Below are 22,064 nucleotides of genomic sequence, written 5' to 3' on the forward strand. Positions count from 1 at the left end.
CTTGCCCGGCGGTTTGTCCTTGGAGCTGCTCACGCCGCCTGGAACCTGCTCTGCAGCGGCGGCGGTGATGATGGGGGCTGGTGCTGGGGGCTGGCACGCACACCGCACCGCCGCCACGCCACGTGGGGAGCGGGCCCGCTGCCCCCGCAGCCATCGCACACCCCACGGGGCCAGGCCGGGGGATTGGGGGTCTGGGGGGGATTTTGGGGTGGCCTCAGAGCAGAGCGAGGCGGGGGCTGCCTGTCCGGTGCTGCGTTTCTCTGCAGGGCCCCCTGACTTTGAGCAGCCGGGGCTGGGGGCAGTGAAGCCCCTGGCAGGCTCCCCTCATCCCCCATGACAGCCTTTTCACGGCACCCCCACATCGGTCCCCTTGCAGATCCCATGTCAGTTTCCCCACAGACCCCATGTCAGTTTCCTCACATCCCTTCATCTCAGCTCCTTCAACCCCATATCAGCCCCCTCATCCCCATATCAGCCCCCCAGCCATGTACCAGCCCCCCCAGCCCCATATCACCCCCCCAGTCCCATATCACCCTCCCATCCCTATATCACCCCCCCATCCCCATACAACCCCCCCCAGACCCATATCACCTCCCCCATCCCCATATCACCCCCCCATCCCCATATCCCCCCCATCCCCATATCACCCCCCCAGCCCCATATCACCCCCCCATCCCCATATCCCCCCCATCCCCATATCACCCCCCCAGCCCCATATCACCCCCCCATCCCCATATCACCTCCCCCATCCCCATATCACCCCCCCATCCCCATATCCCCCCCATCCCCATATCACCCCCCCAGCCCCACATCACCTCCCCCATCCCCATATCACCCCCCCAGCCCCATATCACCTCCCCCATCCCCACATCGCCCCCCCAGCCCCATACCACCCCCCCAGCCCCATATCACCCTATATCACCTCCCCCATCCCCATATCACCCCATATCACCCCCCCCATCCCCCACATCAGCCCCCCCAGCCCCACTCCCGTCCCCTCACCCCCCCGGGGCCGTGCAGGGAGCGGCGGGGCGGTGCTGCCCGCCCCGTTGCGTGCCTGCCCCGTTTCCCAAGCAGCGCGGGCTCGGCACGGCAGGGCCCGGCTCGGCACGCCACGGGCGGCCCTCGCGTGCGATCCGCCGGCCCCGCCGCCGCCCCCCCGCCGCTCCGGCGGCACGCAGCGCCCAGCTGCCGGGGAGGCGCCGCCGGGACCGCACCGACACGCGGGGGGATGCTGCACCACGCCGCCTGTGGGCAGAGCTTGGGAAGGGGGGCACACCGGGACACGGGGGGCACCGGGGGGCACACACCGGGACACACCGGGGCACCCCGGGACACCCCGGGGCCGTTTCCCCCCCGCTGGGGCTGTGCCTCCCCCCGGGGGCTCCGCGCATCCCCGCACCACCCCCGGACCCCCACCGGGGGCTCGGCGAGCCCGGTGCCCCCCCCCCGGCTTCCCCAAGGCACCGGGGGAGGGGGGGAGAACGGAGAGAACCGAGAGAACCGAGCCCCCCCCCCCCCAACATCCCCCAGCGCGCTCCCGTTGTCACCCGCGCGGGGGCGCGCCCGGTGGCCGTGCCCGCGCCGTTGCCGCGGTGACAGCGCCGGGGCCCGGCGAGGAAATGGCGGCGGCCACGGAGCGGCCCGGGGCAATGCACCCCCTGCCCAGGGGCATCCGAGAGGTACGGGATGGGGGGGGGGGGGGCACTGCCGGGGGGGCTCAGCCCCAGATAAATGCCCCTCAGGGCTGCTGGGAGCTGGGGATTCAGGGAAAACCAAAGCACCGGGAATTTAAAAAAGAGCAAAAATAGCAAAAAGCGTGCGAGTCCCGCAAAAGGAAAGGGCGATGGGAGTGGGTTTGCGTGCTGAAGGCACACTGATAACAGTCACACGTTGTCCTGTGTCTGCAGCCTGACATTCACCTCATCCTCACCTCATCCTCACCTCATCCTCACCCTTCTCATCTTGCTTTTTACCCCAGACGCAGGTTACGGAGCACTGGAGCAGTCCCCACGTTCCTGTCCAAGGCATCGACAGGCCAAGATTTTGGGACCGGTTGCTCATGGCTTCACACATCCTTTGCTGCTGCTCATTTCTTCACCCAGCTGGCTTGCCCTGTAGCTGCAGGACAGTTGCAGGATCCTGGGCTTGGTTACAAGCCATTCTCACAATCTGTCCTGGTATTTTCCACCTTTTATGTGGACATGCTCTTATTCCCTTCGCATTCTCTGCTTCTTGGGTTTTATAGCATCTCTTTTGCAATCTTGCTTTTAGTTTGCTCCTAGCATAAGCAGGACGTGTGCCAGCTCAGCTGTATGTTGTTCTGCCGAGCGGAGCACATGCTCCCGACACGAGCACGAGCACCCAGGGGGAATACGCTGAGCATCGTGATCCCAGCACCCAGCACTCAGCACTCGCGGTTCCACAGCCGCTTCCAGCTGCCTTGCTGGGCTGGGCTGTAGGGCTCAGAGCGGGGCAAAGCAGAGGATGCAGGACGGAGCTGTCACCGTTCTGCTCTGCTCTGGAGGATGGAGCTTCAAAAGCTGCTGGTTGGTATTTAGGGAGTGACATTGCTGCCTCCAGAGCTGTGCTCCTATAAAGATGTCACAGGGAAAGGGCAGGGAGCGTCAGCCTGGAGCAGCCTGTCCTGCACTGTGAAGCCATGGCCAAGTCCTGTGTTTCAGTTTCTGTCTCCCTTTCAATGTACCTGGACGGGAAGGTGCAGGTTTGCCAGGAAGATCTTAGCAAAGCGGGAAGCAGAGCAGCAGCCACCTCCAGAAGAGCCAAGTGACACCCTGAGTCCTCCAAGTAGCAAACAAGGTTACGCCTAATTGTATATTTTATTTGGCAAACAAATGACCCTTGCTTAATACAGATCACATAATTAATTGGGCACAAGACATCCTTACACGTTAGTAGTTCTCTCACCCTAGGAGCTTAAGAAAGCGAGCAGTGCAGGAACTTGGAAGCTGAGTTACACATCGGGGCAGAATGTGCCGTGGTGTTTGACCATCCACCAAACACCACGTACATTGCTAGCAGCAAATGGTACTCGTTAGATTTGCCACATGGGCTACAGATTGAGCACACAAAGGTAACTTTATAAGCACATTATGGTAACTTTCTGTGTTGTCTTTGGACCTGGGATTATTTTCCTTTACGTAGATTCTTACATAGTGTCAGTCTCTTTAATTAGCTGAAGAATCTGTCCTGCCAACAGAGACTTTCCTTGTAGATGTGAGCCGTACCCAGGGTCATTATGCATACACTGCTTGCAGTGTTAATACCAATTTATAAGCAGCAGGATTTCTGCCTGTGCCTCTGGATGTGCACGGTAGCACTGACACGCGGAGTGGCAGGAGGTCCTGTTGTCTCGTACTTTACGAATGCTTCTTAAGATGGTGTTCACAGGTTGTGACATCTCTGTGTTCACAGCGATTTTCAGAACTTAGCTAAAGGATTTTTGCCATTTTGATTTCATCGGGATGCCAAGCTCCAGCTACGTGAGTGTTCTCAGTGCTTTGGAGATGTTGGAAGGTATCTGCCCATTGCAGTCTGAGCCCACGCAGTGCAGGCTGAAGAGCTGGGAAGCTCTCAGTGCCATGGGCCTGTGGTTGATTTGGGATAACCAGATAAACACTCCGTAGCCAATAACTCAGGCTCAGGCGAGGATCCCAGTGAAGCAGTAATTTATTTGGGATTGCATGGTGGGCGCCCCACAAGCAGGAGAGCGCCCCTCCTAGCTCCAAAACACAGTTTGTATGCTTCTTGCTGACAGGACCCTCCCCTGTTTCCCCACGGAGTGGGTAATGCAGGTTCACAATCTGATGCTTCACAGACGATTCATGGCCTTCAGCTGCCAGCCTGTTACATTTCACATTTCTTTTGACGTTTTTACTGCTGGAAGTGGTAACGTTGCTTCACTCCTCTGACTTAACACCGTGATTTTCACCTAGTTGTCCTAAGGAGCCTGGTTGTCTGCATTTTACAAGGTCGCCTGCTAAGCTTTCTTATCACTGCAAGCATATCTCGGTACCACATTCCTTCCCTCTAAACAATGCAACTCTGCAAAAACAACATTTCTATTCCCACACCGCCGTTTGTCAGGGTGCTGGGGGCTTTGTGAGAGCAGATCCCAATGCAGGCAGTGATGGTCGGTTCTGAGAGTCCTGGTGTCGGTGATCGCCAAGGGCAGCGAGGCATTTTCATCTCGTGCTGTGCTCAGAGGGCTGGGGCTGTGCTCACGAGGTGTGAGCTTTTTGGTATCCCTTCTGCAGCCAGTGTCCATGTACCTTGCCAGGAGTTTGAGGGTGTGCACAATCTCTTGCACCTCAAGCGTTCAGGTTGTAGCTAGGAGGGGCTTCCCAGTGGTTGCAACTGCAGGTGTCAAATCAATATCGTCAGACGAACAAAAGGTTAATGAGGGCTAGAGCATCAGTCCTCTCACAGGTGCCACGTTTCGTTGCGATACACCGGGTCAGTTATAGGAATTCTCTGCTCTGTGTTGCACCAGGAGCTGGCACAGCACAGCCCAGCCCCAAGGAGCTCGGGAGCAGCAGTGAGGTCTGCGTGGCACGCCGGACACATGCTGGATGTTAGCAGGGCTCGTGTGTGCAGTCAGCAGCAGTGCAGCACGCTCTCTTATGATTCATTAGTCTGCTTTAAACACAGGCAGGAAAAAATTAAAGCTACCTGAAAGCCGAGTATTACTTCCTGCTGTGGCAAACGGATTCTTTTGGGGCATGTTTTGAATGGGATACTTGAGAGCAGGGCATTCTGGTTTTACTGCAAGGCTTTTCCTATGTTATTCAGATGTATTCAAAGCAAGTATTGTTATTTTTTATTTTGCAACTGCTTTTTTTTTTTATGGAAGCTGAACAAATAATTATGTATGCAGAGTGGCTTAGCATTGCAGCCTGCATTGCTCTCTGACTGAAAACTCTGCTCACAATAAACTTTTTTTAAGAAGTGAAAATTCTACTGGGACTCTTAAAATATTTCAGTGAAAAAAATAGATAATTTCAATCAACTAACTCTTCGGTTTTGCACATACAGTGGAAAACTCCACTTTCTTCCTAGAATATCATTTGTGTGGCTTGAGTAACCATTTCTCTTCGTTTAACAGGGATTAGGCAGTGTGCTAGAAGAGGGAAAACAGCACAAGAGAAATGGAAGTAGTATGGTAGAAGAGGAGTAAAATGAGAAGAAAATGCATTCAGATAATCAGGTAGAGGCAGAATGAAACAATCAATACACAGAAATAATATAAGAGCACCCAGCTTAGTACAATGACATTTTATTTTCTGGATTATTGTGTTCTGCTAGGAGTGTAGGTTGGACAAATGCAGTGGTGGTTTTTGTTGTTGTTTTGGCTTGTTTTTTTTGTGCAGTCCTTGCTAAAGCAGGCTCGGCGTGATGGAGCAAGTGGAGGGGGAGCACGAGCTGTTACTGCTGTACCATGCCCCCGAGGGGCACGGGGTGGTGCAGGGAGGATGGTGAGTGCCCCAGTTCCTCCCCTGCACTGCACAAGGAACGTACGTGGAGTACATCTGTGTTCACGGCTCTGTTTTTATTTCGGTGGTGCACAGAAACATGTTGAAAACTTTTTAAAACAATCTCATTAATTGTGGACTTGAGGTCTGGCTTCTAAGAGTCGTGGCCATTTATTAGTTTCTTGGTACTGTCTGCTTCCAGAATCGGTGACCCGTATTCTGGGTGTCTTAACAACAAGGCACTGCTAAGTGCATAACTGCTTTTCTTTTAACCAGAACTTAGCTCTTTATTATTGTGAGGTTTGCCAGTGGAATTTGAAATACTAGCGGAGGCGAATGCAGTGCCCAAGTCAGCGTTCCCTGTCATTATTTGGTCAAGTAGAAATTATGTAAATACCTGTCACGTCATATTTCAGAAGCTTGGAGAGAAATTTGTTATTCAGAAAGCTGAAAACGGGACAGACCACTGGTCTTTTTTTTTCTTTTTCCATATAACGTGTGCTGTGCATATGCTTACAGCATCGAGTCAGACAGACCCAGCCATCCTGGCTCAGACCTCCACTTGTCCTTGGTAGCTAAAGGTAACCCTGGAATAATATTAGTTCTTCCAAAACTGAACGCAGCTCAGAGCTGAAACTGCTCCCACAGCTGCTGGAACATGGTAGTTAGAAATATTGCCTTGCGAAGTGATTTGTTCTGCACATAGCTCTGTCCTTCCTATCAGAACTGCAGCTCAAAACCTCACGGATCAAATTCATTTTTAGCTTATACACTTTGTCCTTATGAGTTGCTTTTATTTTCTTTTCGTCTTGCTAACTCAACTAGCAGGCTTTTTTTAGGATCTTTGTTTTCTCTGTTCCCTGTATCTCCGTTATCTTTTCGTTCCTTGTTTTCCCTGAGTTTCTCTGTCCAGGATGACCAAAACCACAATATTAAGTTACATTTCTTTTTAAAAATTCCTAATTTATTTTTTTTTCTATTCACTGCTTATCCTCCCAGTCACTTTTCTAGTTACAGTTCTTCATTTTCTGGTCCTTCCAAATGGCGTTTCTTCCCTTATTTTTTTCCTGTTTGCATTTGAGATGATGGCAACAGTCTTCTGATCAACTGTAAACAGGGAAAAATAGAATCTGAAAGTGCAAATGGCCATGCCCGTAATACACACTCTTAGCAGTTCCTCAGTACTCCTCTTCCAGAAAAGGTAGCTTTGTAAGCAGAGAACTAATGAAAATTTGCTTCCTGTGTATTTGTATGTAATGATCGATCAACTTTGGTGCCTCAGATGCAAGGAGAGGGGTCTGGTTCACAAATCTTTGAAGGATGGCAACAGAGAAACACACGAAAATTAATACTATTTCCCTTAGAAATTGTTCCACTCTGAAAAACATTTCGTGCGTGAGTAATTTTCAAAGCTATAAAATACTGTCTGGCTCTGACCTTTGAATTGGTGCAGCCTTAAGATGAGTGTTGTTATTTTGGCTGAGTGCAGCCAGCATCTGCAGCCTGGCAGCGCTGCTCTGCACCTGTCTGCGGGCACTGCAGCAGCTCCTGCAGGCGGTCCTGCGGCTTCAGGAGATGCTCTCGGTGCCAGCGAGGAGCTCGTGGGGCTGCTGACACTGACAAAACACAGAGATTGAGAAAGTCTTGCTGTGATTTGACCACTGTGGGCACGAAGCCAGACTCTTGAATTTAGGATGAGAATGCAGGTTCGTGTGCCCCTTCCTCTGCTTTTTTCAAGCCTTTTGGGGCTATTTGCTGTCACCTGGGTCCGTCCTGGGCAATGTGTCCCCTTCCCTCCTCCTATCAACTTAGGAATGGGTGTGAGGGAGAACAGGAGCCTTTTCCTGTTAAGTTGGGGTGTATATTGTTCATTGTGCTGTGACATGATTTATTTTTAGGCTCAGCAGCAAAATTAAAGTTGAAAACTGAAAAGTTTTAGTACTTCCATATATTTTTTTTTATTTTTTTAAATCGTAGCACCCAGTGGAATTTCTATAACTGTTTATCTGAAAGACAACAGTGGTGGTGCTACAAGAGAGCACAGTGTTCTTTTTGGGACAAGAGCCACCTTTCTGTCCTCCTAATAACAGCTCATTTTGTCCTTTTTCATTATAGTAATTTCAGTGCTTTGGAACCTTATGGTATTTATCCTGAGTAACAGTTTCATATTTCCAGGCACAGTTTGCAGCTGCCAGGAAAAATAAACTTGACTATTCAGTTCATTCAGAGCAACTGTAGCTAAGAGTATTTTAAACTGGGGCAAAACTTAGAAATCGGAAAGTAAAGTTTGGCCTGGTAATTCCAGGGCATCCTGAAATATCATTTTTATCAAGCTATATTTAAAATGCTAAAGGTTATTGAATCATGGATAATGAACCTTTTTTATTTTATTATATTTTTTTTTTGAAAGCTGTTTTCCTTCACCTAAGTATTTATGATTTTTGTAAGTCATTTTATTATAAGCCTTGTAACTGTTGGTAATTGTAAGAAAGGTTAAAGCACACTCTAAGCTTTTGGTACACAAAGACCACGCTGCCAGCTGCCACCCGCTTCCCATCTTTCATGTCTCGAAGCTTGCCAATAGCGTTTTATATTTGTTGCTTTGAGGTTGTATTTTCAGCTGTGTGCTGCGTGTCCTCTGATGTAGCCGTAATTCTCATCATTCCCTCTCAAATGCATCAGTGCTGGGATGCTCCAAGAATGGGGTAAAACCTCACATTTTCAAGGGTCATAGAATAGCCCAGGGCCCAAGGGACCTCCAAAGCTCATCTGGTCCAACCCTTCATGGGAAGGGGAGCCTAGGTGAGATCATCTAGCCCCGGTCCCGTTGCGTCCCGTTGGTCTGTGCTGGTAAGCAGGTGCTTGCGTGTCCTCTGTGGAAGTGTCAGACCTTCAGCAGAGGTCTGGTGAACTTGTTTACTCAATATCCATTTCTTGTGCAGGCTCAGTTCCATATCACTTGTAAACTGAGCATTGCTTTCTGGAAGGGAAGAAGATGAAAATACATAGGAATGATACACTGAGTAACAAGAATGTCCTGAAGTCAGGGCACATCTATCTGTTCATTTTTATGAAGCTTTGCATGCTGAAAAGCTTAGTGATTTGATCAATTACAAAAGTATTGTTCCCAATTTAATCAACTGTCTTTCAGTTCGATATCTATTACTTTGTGTTTTTAATCAGTGATGAATATTTCATACCCAGCAAACTGCGTACATTTTCCACCCCACTCAAGTGCCATACACGCTACATCACAATAACGTTCCCATCTTGAATTATTTTTGTAAAGATGACTGAATTATGTCACTCTAGTCTCTTTTCATCTTGCCTGCTTAATTGGATGTGACTTGTCAAAAACACAGTAGGTAACATTTTTCTGGCTCACACAATCAGAAATTTCTTTAAGGATACAGTTTTGTAAAACACAGAATGGCTCATTTTATTTGAAAGTAGTACATCAAGCATAACGCGGGGGTACTTCAGTTTGTAATTCCAGTGGAAGTTCATACATAGCTAATTGCATAATTGATCTGCCTTGGGAAGTTTCTGGTAAGCAAAGGTACTGCTATAGTTTGTCATTTTCCTGATGTTGAATTTTCTTTATTATTGTAATTACAGATTTGATCATAAATGTTCCAGCACATTAAATAGTTTAAACTGTTTGGAATAGAAACCAGTCATTCATTTTTCGTGTTGTGCAACTTGTTTCTCACATACAGTCTTAAAATTGTATCTCTTTCTAGATGTCTCGGGAGGAGACTGTGTGCAAATACTGTGGCGTCAGCTATTTGATCCTTCATGAATTTAAGGCGATGGAAGAAAAAGTGAAAGCATTGGAAAAGCAGATTACATTTTATGAAGGAAGTATAGAACGGGAAAAAAGACTTCAAGAAGAATTGCAGTCTCTTTACCTAGACCTTGAACACTGTCGAGCTGACAGGGAATCAAAAACAGAAAGGTCAGAGCATGTTATCTCGTCTGATGTCATTTTGCGTGTGTATGTATTAGGTAATGCTGTTCCAAAGAAGTTAAAACTACAAATGAGATTTGGCTGTCTTTTATCAAATGTAGCGTATAATGTCATGTGTAAATCCTATTTTGTAGTATTCTGCAGAAATGAGTTTTTCATTCCTTAACAGTTTAAAAACAGCCAATATATTTAAAGTGAAAGAAAGGCCTGAAGGCATTTCAGAGGTATTTCCCCCCTACACTACACAAAGGGGAAATGATCAAATATTTAATCTTATCATTTTTGTAATAAAAAATACTTCAAAAAAAAAATTCCATGATACTGGGGGTTTCACCATTCTGAAGCTTGTACTTACTGTCTCCTATCAACACTCTTTCCCTAAGAAGCTTGCAGTTCACTATCAGTATGATGATAGAGAATGCTCAATCAGTCACTTGGGTGCTGCTTGTGGCTTTCTTCCTCAGAAACGGGAGCCAGCAAATGCTGACTGGCGGTATGTGAAGGCCCATGTTAATGGGGGAAGTGTGCATTCCTCAGACCTCTGGTATGGCAAATTATATCTGTGGCTCTGTTCACGTTGACTACTGTTAGAATGATGAAGTGTAAGCAAGGGAATCGGAAACTTCTCGGTAATTCCTTGTTCATCTGAGTCAAACAGTTTGCCAGAAGCTTTTTACAGGAGCAATATTATGATTTTAGTATTGGGACAGTCCTTTTGATTCTAAAGACTCCCAGTTGGGGTGTTTTTGCACGACTGACTCACACCCAGTAGCAACTGGTCTAGGCCTGAAAACATGGAGCTTTTGGGGTAGGAAGGTACTCTCCCGAGAGACTGGAAGCTTTAGAGAAGAAACTACGGGTTGTGTGTAGGTGAAGCACTTGCACCCATTTACTTTTTGTTTTGTGAATCATTCAAATACTGTAACAGTTTAGCATAACTATTATTACGTTTAGTTAGGGTGTTTTGGTGTTTGTTAATGTAGCCAATGAAGAGTTCATTTCGACACACAAGTTCACCTAAGGTTGAACAAAATGTATATTTTGTGGATCACCCTGCTCGTACTGTACTTCAGGATCTTATTTTCACTGGCACCAAAACCTCCCTCCTCCCCTGTCCCCAGGAGGATTTCTTTGGTGTAACAGCACATTTCTGAAGAGCGCGTTCACTCCTTGTTCCTTTAATGGCTCTGGGTAGCAATTATAGTGGCAGCATTCGGTGTGTTAGCAGATACAGTGACAGCATGTTCTTCTTGCTGAGGATCATTTGCCAGAGGAAGACGTACGTTTTCATTTAGCTGACTTTTTGTAGCAAAGCTGGAAGAGTTAATGAAAATTTAATCTCTGCACTTTTTCCCCCTCAGGCTTGGCTTGATTCAAAACCTGCTGAAATCAAATGGAATACTTTCAGGAGGCTTTCATTCAGCCCATAAATCAACCATTGTGCTTTGTTAAATCAGCTGTATAAATATTCCTTATCTCCTCTCTACTATTTTGGGTCTCTCGTTACCCTGTGCCATTGGCATGAACCGACTTACTCAGTGTACTGTCTTTCTCCTGGTTCTTGCATGGTTGACAAATCGTTCTTCCCAAACTGCAAGTTTTTATCAGAAGCCAAATAAGCCCCTTTTCATCTTTGGTAGACCAAGAGATTTAATCCTTCTCGATAGGTGCAAACTCTCTCATTTTTATATTCCTTTTTGGTTAAAGTATTGCTATTGCTCCTACCTGTGGTTAACATTGAAAGCAACCTGGGAGCTTCAGCTGTTGTGGAACTCAGTTACCTGCCCTTCTGGAATTTGATCAGAAGAAGGGGAGCTGACCGTCCTGCAGGTAACTATCCTGATTCAATCTAACACAGCGCCGTGTGTTTCACCCCTGTAGTAAGAAAACCTTGTTACTGTTTGAAGAGATCGCTAACGTTACCAGAGCATCTTTGCTCACGTCTGCATGGAAGCTCACGTACTTGCATCTTTCTGAAGATTCATGCTTAAATCCACTCAGTCCTTTAAATGATGCTCACAGTTTTCCTTGCTATGGCAGACAGTCTAGCCACATAACTTGTTATGATAACTTTGTCTTGATTTAAACTTAAACTGCATAGCTTAGAAGGATACTAACCTGGCTAAATATCCTAAACAGTGTAGGTCACTGTATAAAACCTTCCCATGAGGATGCTTCTTTTTGTTTTCACCTTCAGATTTTCGGTGTGCAGTACTTTTGTGTGTCAGTGCCTTTCGAGCATCAATAGCAGTAAGACGGATGGAAACCCTTCCCACACACTTATCCCTCCACTTTCTATGCCTCCTCCCACCCCACTGCCCCAATAAAGGGAAAACAAAGAACCCAAAATCCCAGCGTGATGTTCAGGTTTGTGGTTTCATCAGAGAAATCTTGTGTTACATGGCCCTTGGGAATTTTGGAGTTCCTTTTTCATCTAGTCACTTTGGATATTGAACTGTTTGTTTAAAGATTCATTCTCCCCACGTGGTCTTATCAGGCCTGGTTTCTTATAAAATTCCAGGATTATGAGGACTATTGCAGCTATAAAGAGACCTTCCTCAAGGAGTTTACGCTTCAGAGAGGACCTTTAGATACTCCCAGGTTTTTCATTTGTCCTAATTTCATCTCTTTATCAGTGTTCTCCAGTCATTAACTAGTCTAACTGCAGTGGGTGTGCACTTTCTTGTTTCTGTTTTCCATTTGTCAGAACTCTGTTTGTTGTGTCACTATGGAGTGGTGGGAAGAAAGAAGGATTTAATCAGTGATTATGTCATTAATTAAGAAATAGAATTACGTTGAACTCCTCCCATTTTCAAGCTAGGAGCATGGTATGAAAGATGCGTTTACAATATCCTTGACGTTTCCAAATCACTTGGAAAACATAAAAAGCTCTATTAGAAATGCATAGTTTTAAAAAAAGTATCAAATATAGTTTGGGTTATGCAGTCAGTTATTCTTTTTACATGTTATTTTATCTGGGTAACTTGGGAGTCTTGTTCTTCTTTTCACTGTTTTAGGAAGCATGGCTAACTGCAGATCTGTCAGGTACTTTCAGAATATTGGAATATCATTTATCTGAAAAGAAATCAATTCATAAAGTAGTAGATGAGTACTTCACCACACTACGGGTGTTCTGGGTGAGTCTTTGGGTGCATGCTCCTTCAGGGCTTGGTGGAAAGAGGCGAGTAAATACAACAAGAGGCACTGGGTGAACAGGGGCTTCAGCAAGTCCCCACGTTTTGCACAGAGCTTTTCCCAGCAAAAGGAAATAATGTATTGTTTTTTGTATTGTAAGGGGAATACAGAGCACAGAAGTGCTGGATTTTGTCTGGCTCTTTCTGCATTAAATTCTACTTTTAGACAGCTCAAATTGCAGCATACAGAAGTAAGAGCACAAGAGCTGTTTTGTACTGGGAAGTGCCAAGTGCGTGCGAGTTTTTTCTGAAGAGAGGATATGAAATTTAATCAGGGGCTGCCTTCAACATATTTAATTGTATTTGTTTTATAGTGCAACAGTACATACTTCTTCAATTAGCCACATGATAATTTTAGGGTGTACTTATTAACCAGGAAAAAGCAGAATTTTGTATAATGCCAAAGTGTTTTAATATGTTCCCTTCAGTGCTTGCAAACTGATCTGTATATTCTGTCCTGATGGTGTCATCAGGATGACTCAGGTATTGCTCAGGCTTGTGCAGAGAGCAAGCAAAAACCTGATAAAGTTTAAGAGAGATCTTGTGTTCGCCATCTGTAAAAGCAGTGAATTTCACCTTTATATTTAAAAACAAACAAACAAGAATGGGAAAAAAAAAACCACTGACAAAGCTTGTTACAGTCTCAGAAAGCTGATCACCACTGCGCTTTGGGGAAGTGACCTCTTGCTGTTGGACTCTTGTGTTAGGGATGTTGAAGCCAGTGACTTCCCTATACAAAACATCCTCTTTGCTGACTGGTGGTAGCTCAGTCCTTGTGTCAGAGCTGTGATTGTTCTAGTTTTGTCAAATTTTCTCTATTAACATCATTAGCTGCCAAGATCAATTACTAATAAACGAAACAAGCGTGGTCACTAAGGTAGTCCGAAAGCCTGATTCACAAAGCACAAAACTCTGTGATAAGGTTTAATCTTCTCCCAGATTCCTGATAAAAGGAACTGTGAGACAGAATTCCCTATCTGGAAGAGACAGCAGTCAGTGGAAAATGCAAAAGGTAACATGAAATCTGCATTTTTGCTTCCGTGTGTTCTTTTCATAAATATTTCATTTAAAATATTTTTGTATTTAATAAGTAAAATTAAAATTTAGATTAAAAAGCAGAGATATTTGTATCTGAGAATGGTGCCACATAATGCTAAAAAGGCCTTAATAGCTGTAAAATGATTCTGGACATAATTATAAGGCTTTAAATGGTTTCTTTCAGTTCATACTCAGGCAGAAAGACTCACTAAAATCCACAGGGCTTCTGCTTCTTTATCTGTCAGAGTGAAATTGGAAAGCTCTGTGGTTATTTGCTGATCGAGGTTAACACATTTCGTGCATGTGCTTGTAGGACAAGGTGTTATTTTCTGGTGTTTTCTTTGATTACATAGGAATGAAACTCGGATGGGACCAGGATGAACTCTGGCTAATCCTTGAATACCTCTGCCCTGTGCTGAGAGGCCTATTTTTACTTTGGCCTTTGACTTGCTCTTGAACTTGACGCTGCTTTGGCGACTGCAGAAGGGGAAGGTGGCTGCCCAGGATGCGGGGTGAAAGGGGACGCCTAGTTTGGGGGGGAGAAACACCAAATGCATAAAATGCAATATATTTCTAGTTGGCTAAATTTGTGTTATGTTAGGGAAACACAAAGTATCGTCTTTTTCTCTGTAATTATGTGGTCTCTACTGTACCTGCAAGGTCTAGAAAATTTCTGGTTAAAAAGTATACACTTACTCATGTGCCTTGAGAAACTTCCCTTGAAATATGCAGGTGCAAATATATAGTATAAGTAAAAAGTCACCTATAAATTTGCCTTAACTCCATTTCTTTTCTTACGCAATTATCAAATTACTCATAACTGTAATCTCATTTATTAATCTGTTGAGTCAGATAATTCTACTGATTTATAAGAAGTTATTCCTGAATAACACTGCTGTGACAGAGACCATGTAAATTGCAGCTGAGGATGAAATCGGCAGCTGGGGTGGTAGCTCTGAGAAATAAAACCTTAGGTTTCTTCAGAGATGAATTTTGACCTGGTTGTGACAAGGCAGTCATCTTTCTGTCACTGTTTTCCCGACCTGTTCCAGAGTTTTACCTTTGCTTAACAAAAATAATCTAGGTTGTCTTCTCAGCATGCTTTTTATCTTTTTATCTATCTATCTGTCTATATTTATATATATATTTATATTTACGTTGTGTTAATAAAATAGCAATTAATGCAAGATTTGAAGTGACTGTCAGCTTACATGAGACTCGACAGAGACCTTCACGAAAAGCCTACAGATTGGTAGCCAGAGAAAACTTCCACCTGCAGTCAGTGGGCCATCTGCTAACCTGCAGTCCACAGGTGAATGATCCTGTAGTGGCAAACAAAATCTGTGAAATAGCCTGGTCTTAACTTGAATGGTCTTAAATGGTCTGATCAGAGTCGTAAAGGCGCTGTGTGCCACATAGCCTGCAAGAGGGTTGCTTTTTCAAATCTTAGCTTCTGAGAAATGCAGCTTCTTAAATTTGAACAGTCGTGGTAATTGTCATTACTTTTAGGACACTGAATATTATCTGTTTGCTGGCAAGAATCCCTTGCAACTACTTCTTTATTTTCTCTGGTATTCTTTTCATTGCCAGCACTGGTGGTTAACGTGTTATAACTCAACTCCCACTCTGTGCAGGCTTCCTCCTGTGTTCACCAAGTCTGCTGCCTGCAAAGATGGGAAGTTGATTTTCACAGTTCACACAAAATGCAGGACAGAGGACAAGACCACTGTGTTCTCACACTTCTCTTTTAATTGTGTCATCTAATGATCTATTGAATTCTTTCCTTTGTGCTAAATATCACCAAAATAATATGCTTATTTTTTTTCCTCTTGGTGATGAGAGTAGACAGTGCAACTTTCTTGCATTGTCCACATATCTTTTTGTGTGCAAACAATGGGAAAATACCAATAATGTCCCTTTGCACTTTGAAGCTGCAATTCTATGCTAACCTCACTAAATCAAATGTTTGGAGTGGGGGAAAAAAAAGTCTGCTTATTTGGAAGTTTTATTTTAAAACTATAATCCCAAGAAATTTACACGTAGGTATGGGTTAATTTTCCTAGCAAGGTAATGCTAGAATTTTTTTAAAGTTATTTTTAAAGTTATTTTTATTTTATTTCATTTCAGTGATCACAGTTGAGCCCAGACAACTTTTTAATTACCAGTTATGGTGTAACTAAAGTTCAGTTCAGTTATGGTTTTGGCAGAGCTCTGCAGATCCAAGTTTCTTTATCAGGACTCCTATTTTTTAAGTTTGCATTTTGGTGCAAATGTGTTGTAGATGATCCATCTGATAACATTAGCTGACGCACAGGAAAACAACAGGCTTTGTTGTTTATTTTTAAGCTATAAATCATTTTCATTTTCGTTTTTAAATTGAAGCAAATGCTAATGTAATGCTTGTGCCATCCTTTGGTTTTGTAAAATACTTGTGTATTCAAGTATTATTTATTTACTAGTGACAGTAAGTCACTAGTAGACAAATACACCATTTACTTTTACGGTTAATCTAGTGTGAGTAGTGTTGAAAAGGACTAGTTTTTAAATTACATGTCCCTGTCATTGTGCTTTCAGGGATAGAAGAATATACTATAATAACTGCAACTGAAAATAACAAAACCTAGTGTAAACTGCTAATGAATGTTGTACGTGATATTCTCTTTGCACATTACACAGGCAGATAGCTGGGCTCAGCTATCTGATGTTCCTGCATGGTCCCATTCATTTCATTGCAGTTGTGGGAATAACCCAGGAGTCACTGAAAGAACAATATTTTCAATTTTATTTACACTGCTAAAGTTATGCTTGACAAATACACAGGTCAGAACCACTGCTGTAATGAAGAAGTTCAAAAGGTAAATTTTAGAGGCCAAGGGGAATGCATAGGTCAGTTTATCCGTTCCTTTGGGCTGGCTGCCTGTGTTTGCTGGGGCACGAGGATGGGTCATGTCCTGTGCGTGCTACAGACCTGCACCTGGAGCTGTGCACAGCCCGAGGGGCCGCCCACCTGCAAGCAAGTGGTGGTGGAAAAGAAATGCTGGGTTGGTTCTCCTGCATCGTGGGCCCGTTTTATTTCAATATATATATATATACAGAACTATAAGCAAGTTATATAAGAACTGTAAGAACTAAAGGAGAAAGGCACATGAAGGTTGTTCAGCTACACGTCTTCCATAGCTTAGAGACGGTGTTAATTTGTAGACATCCACTGAGTGGCTTTAAAAAATAAGTACAAAAAAGTGAAAAAAAACACAAACAACAGTGTTAGCAAATAAACTGAATGGCTGTAACACATCTCTGTGTGTTTCCAGGGGCTGCAGGAAGCTGCACAGCTCAGCCCCTGCTCTGCCCGCTGCGTCCCGTGCCGCACGGAAAGGGGAAGGCTGGGAAGTCCCGCGGGCAGGGAAAGCCCCCGCCGGCCCGGTGTGCTCAGCAGAGAGGCGGCTGGTTTCGTTCCCACTTCTTCAGGTGGGAAGGGTGGTGAGGATGGGGCGCAGCCCCTCTCCCGGCTGGGTGTCACGGCTGGGTGAGCTGCTGCTGCTCTGCGGCGCTGGGCGTGGGGTTTCATCACCTTATCGGGCACCTCAGCTTGAATACTCCTGTGCCTAACCATCATCTCTGGTGTCAGATTTGATGGAAAAGCTCAAAGCACAACCCACACTGCAATTTCAAAGTCTGTTGCACGCTGTTGTGACGATGCAGGAGAAGACTTTTCGGTCTATTTAAGGCAAATACTTAAAATGTGCTGTGACAGCGTCTGCTTCGATCCTCTGCTGTGGGGATGCTGCACCCTGCCAGCATCTGTCAGATGGAGCAGCCACACCGTGGCCTTCCCACCCCAGCTTGTGGCCAGGAGCTTTCTCAGCCCAAACGCTGCTGATGTATTTTATTTTTATTTTACTTCCTGGAAGGAAGAGGGGGAGTGAAGAGAAATAAACGCAGACTGTCTCTGGTATATCATTAATCTAGCTGGGAACGTAGAAACCTAGCTCTAGCCCAGAGCTTAACTCTTCCCAAAGGAAAATACAGGAAGGGGATCCCACTGACGGGATGTTGTAGATCAGTTTGATACCAGTGTGATTGCTTGAGGACGTACAAGTAACACGTGGTGAGCACATCTTTGTGAAAAGCTTCTCTTTAAACAGAATATATTGTGTGCATTTTTGCATGATTATTTGCTGAGCACCGTTGGTTCAGCAGTACACGAGAACCAGAATGTGAAACGAGACAAAAGCAGACGAGCAGTTGGGATTCGTGTTTCGCAAACGCCTGAAACCGCGAAATAGGTGAACGATCAGAATGGAAAAAAAAAATGACAGTGCCGGTAACAAAAAGCTTGGTATTTCCTGCTGGTTGGCTTTTGGCACGTCCCCCTGCAGCCTGGAGGAGCTCGCTGTTTGCCTTCGCTGCACGCCTGCCCTGCATCGCCTGCAGGGACGAGGTGCCTGCTTGCTGGGCATCGCAGCACCAAACCCTGTTGTAAAAAAAGTGTGTGCTTGTGGAGGATGGGCAACAAGCACTGATCTGGGGGCTGATACCTCCATATGTTGGAAATGGTGTATTTTTTCAGAAACAGTTACTTTTGATATACACACCTTAATTTTAGAATGAAAATCAGCTGTGTTTTTCATAAAACATCTTCTTTCACGCCCTTGAGATTAAAAACATGAAAGTAAAAATGTGACTGTGATTTAAACAACTGAGTAGCTCTGTGTGGCCTCTGTGGATAACACCGGATTCATTAATGTATTTGTAACAGCCCCTGAGCTGATCCTGTGTGCTTCCATGTTACCGTGCAAGCATCTTTTGGGCATTATTTGGAGGGAGAGTGTTGCTGAAGCATCAGCACAGTGGGCTGAAGTTAGATTTTCTCCATTCGAAGGTCTGATACATCAATCTGAAAAGGCAATTGCCATAGGAAGGACGTTACGTACAGTGGAAACAAAAGCTGCAGGTTGGTTAATAGTGTGAGTAATACTTGGCTTTATTTGAATCTATAGAATAACAAACCTCACAAAGGAACTAAAAGCCAAACAAGATGAATTAAAAAATGTGAAGGAAGATCTGCGGTATTTCCAAGAAGAAAAGGAAGCTGCCTATAAGCAATCACAAGTGCTCAGGTAAGAACCCAAACAGAAATGCTGGAGTTGTGTCTCCTGTGGTGTGCAGCCCATTGAGGGGATTCACACTGTACGGTCACCAGAGGTAACCAGAAAGCATCACTCCTGATTGCTGATGCTGTTAGCAACAGGCTGAGTTCTTCACAAATTTCAAATCATTAGTGGCTCTTAAAAGCAAGTGTGTGCCACTTTTAACACGGTGGAGATACGGTATTTCTTACACAGGTTGTCTGTGAGAATTCAGCAAAAGCCTGGATATATAGGATTTATGAAATATTGCTCTGATTTCTCAATAAAAAGTAATTGTACAATTTCATTTTTACATATAAGTTTAAAAAGAACATTTAGAAGGGTGAAATTTCTTACAAATTCAATGTTCAACATACTTCATTCACTGAATTGTTGTAACTCAATATACTATAAAATATCACATAACAGAAAAGTAGTTATCTGGTTTACAAATAATTAAGATATTTTGTCACGTATATTTGCTTTTAAAAATGTGTGTCTGGTATTACTTCTCTGTCTTGCAGAAATACATTGGAGCACCATTGCTCAACTCTGAACAAGGCTGTCTCACTGTTTCCCTTTATCAGAAGTGAACTAGAAAATATTAAAGAGGTCGTGTCCAGTAATCTAGAGAGCTGGGCTGCCCTGAAAGAAGAAATTTTTGTCCAGATAAAAACTGTTAGCAAAGAAGCTTTGACAGGTAAATTATCACATTGCAATAACTGGTCAAGGTGAAATATTTTTTGGTAGTTGAGTGGACCACAGTAAATTCGAAGGTAAAATCAATTAGATAATTTCTAATTCTAACATTTAATTTGGGCAGAAGCAAAGTAGTACAAAATGTCACGGCACTGGGAATGGCACTGAGCTAGTCTGGCTCCTGCAGGATTAGTGTGGTGTGCTGCTCGCTGGGGGCTGACACAGAGGTAATATAAATACCACGAATGCTTGGATATGGAACATAAATAATGTAAGTTCTTATTGTGTGTAGATGGGATTGCAGTGCAAAGGCGCAGAGATATTTAATTTGCTGTGTGTTTCCTGCTGCCAGTTTTCTTCACATCTCTTCCCTTGAGCAAGCCACTGGTGTAGGCATTGGGTGGGCTCCAGAACCGGGACCACTGCAGGGAACAAACCTGCACCTGGCACCTACCGACTGCCTCCTGCTGTGCCCAAATAACAGCATCTAATCCCCAAATACCACTCTTTATCTGAGGGGACTTTGGAACTGAAAGGGGCATGGAGCAGCCCATGGGCTGAGAATAATTCGGTTGGCCCACAGCCTGCTTCCTGCTCAGACAAGGGCAGCCTTCAGGAGGAGAGAAGCTGGGAGCAAGTCACAACTGGTGGCTTGCTCAGGAAGGTCGTACCCAGCCCTCGGGCTGGCGGTTGGACTTGAGAGCTCAGATTTATCCTTGAAAACCGTTTTTGCTCTGCCTCGGCTAAGAGATTAGTTTTGCTGAAAAAATTATGCATTAGTGTAATGACAGACTGCACCATCCAGAGCATCCCAAAAGGCCATGTGTTGGCTTTTGCAGCTTTAATGGTCTTTGGACATAATTTCCATGTACGTGTTCCTGTCCCTACAGTTTTTCAGTGTGTTCTGTATTAGCTGATAAACCAGTATTTGGTCTGGAGCTTAGTTTTATCGGGGTTTTAAGGTAGGCAAAGGAGCAGGTGAGCTGACATCACCCTTTCTGTCCTTGTGAGAAGGACTGTGAGGTCACGGTGGGCAATGTGCATCTCCCAAATCTCTGTGCTGGTGAAACTGTCTGCACCCTGTTGTAAATGCATAGCTTAGGTGACACCTACACGCACGGAGTGTCTCAGAAAATAGGCAGCACCATTTTAAATAAGAGCTCCCCACTTGCCGATTCCTCCTGTGAGATTAGAGGTTGTTTTTAATGTGTTCAGCGTTTGCTTTTCTCATACAAGGAAGAAGTGAGCGGGGCAGCTGTGCCGAGGGGGCTGCATCCCCTGGGGCATCCCCTCGGCCCTACAGAGTGCTCGGGGTGCTCAGGCTGTGGTGGGAAGGTCTCTCTGTGGTGCTCAGCTGCTGTGCCAACAATCGGGTTAAATGTCAGCACCAGTATCTTGCATTTTGATTCATGACTTCATCTCCTAATTAGGCTGAGCACAGAAAGTATCGTGTGTTCCTACGAATTCCTCTCTTCCTGTGTTCTCTGTGTTCTTTCTAGTTAATCAGGAGAGCATGTACATGCCTTTCTGCAGACAGTTTCAGGTTCAAGGAGTTTCATAACATTGCAAAGCATCTTTTTCTTTTGCTTTACTGTTATTTGCACCAAGATTTTCAAAGCTTTTCTACATCGGATTTTCAGAAGAAAAATGTTGCATAAAGTGCTACTCCTTATTCCTCAACCAGTTTCCTTAGTTAGTTTGAAAAATACACAACAAGTTATAAAACACTTGTGTATGTAAATTATTTAGCTTTGGTTAATTAGTGGCAAATAGGAAGAGGTATAAGAAGTTAAAATCTTTGGGAATTTACATCATTTAGTCCAACAATAAGTCAATGTAAGTGTCAAGCACTTAGACAAGATAGTAGATAATGAAAATGTAATTTAAATTTTGCACCTGGGCAATATAAAAATACGTAACAGCTGACGTAATGGTATAATTAGGCTTCATCTAACGAGAATTGTCATCACTAATATAAATAAAAGTGATATAAGTTCTTTGGACAACTGAACGTTTAGGTCTGTAGTTGGAGAGGGCATACGAAAGAATTGCAACTATGGGAAATGTTAAAGGGCACTCATGGAGCTAAGCTAAGGTCAGGAAACATTGTAAAAATGTAAGAGATCCACTATTCCCACCCCAATTTCCTTACGCACCTTGCAGTGAAAACTACCTGGGAAGCTCCCAGGGGACTGCTGCTTTTCCAAGTTGAAGGGCTGATGAAAGCTAGAGTGAAAAAAACTGCCTTTAGTGTAATGGATTGCTTTAACAGCAGAAAGGAGAAAATAATTTGTAATACACATGCCCAAATATCTTCTAAACCAAAAGTTTCACACTGAGCTTTAGCAGAAGCTAACCCCTTTGAGATATTTTCTCAAATTAATTTCAAAACGAGCTTGCAAATGTTTTTGTATGTCAGCAATGTTTTGTGTCTCTCCTCAAGATAAAGTCTGGGTTCAAGTATTTGTCACCTGCGGTTATTTCATTTGGAATATATATATTCTAATTTGGTATTATGATCTTAGAGGAAATAAGTATTATT

General features: G+C 44.4%; 1 protein-coding gene across 9 annotated transcripts in view; it reads left to right on the forward strand.

Moving 5' to 3' along the window:
* Positions 1-1,544: 1,544 nt before the first annotated feature.
* The window catches only part of LEKR1 (leucine, glutamate and lysine rich 1), a 50,779-nt gene continuing 30,259 nt past the window's right edge, over positions 1,545-22,064 (forward strand). For 3 of the 9 annotated variants that reach the window (XM_038183713.2, XM_038183714.2, XM_038183721.2), the window contains exons 1-4: positions 1,547-1,682; positions 9,236-9,450; positions 18,695-18,814; positions 19,348-19,523. In XM_038183713.2, the coding sequence (XP_038039641.1) occupies positions 1,623-1,682; positions 9,236-9,450; positions 18,695-18,814; positions 19,348-19,523 (571 nt within the window). In that variant the 5' untranslated portion in view covers positions 1,547-1,622. Of the gene's footprint in view, positions 1,683-1,981; positions 3,095-5,125; positions 5,228-9,235; positions 9,451-18,694; positions 18,815-19,347; positions 19,524-22,064 lie in introns of all 9 variants that reach the window. The other 6 variants (XM_072042277.1, XM_038183715.2, XM_072042278.1 and 3 more) reach the window with 6 other exon arrangements.

The sequence above is a fragment of the Anas platyrhynchos genome, chromosome 9 (assembly GCF_047663525.1).
Source record: "Anas platyrhynchos isolate ZD024472 breed Pekin duck chromosome 9, IASCAAS_PekinDuck_T2T, whole genome shotgun sequence".
NCBI classification, from domain to species: domain Eukaryota; kingdom Metazoa; phylum Chordata; class Aves; order Anseriformes; family Anatidae; genus Anas; species Anas platyrhynchos.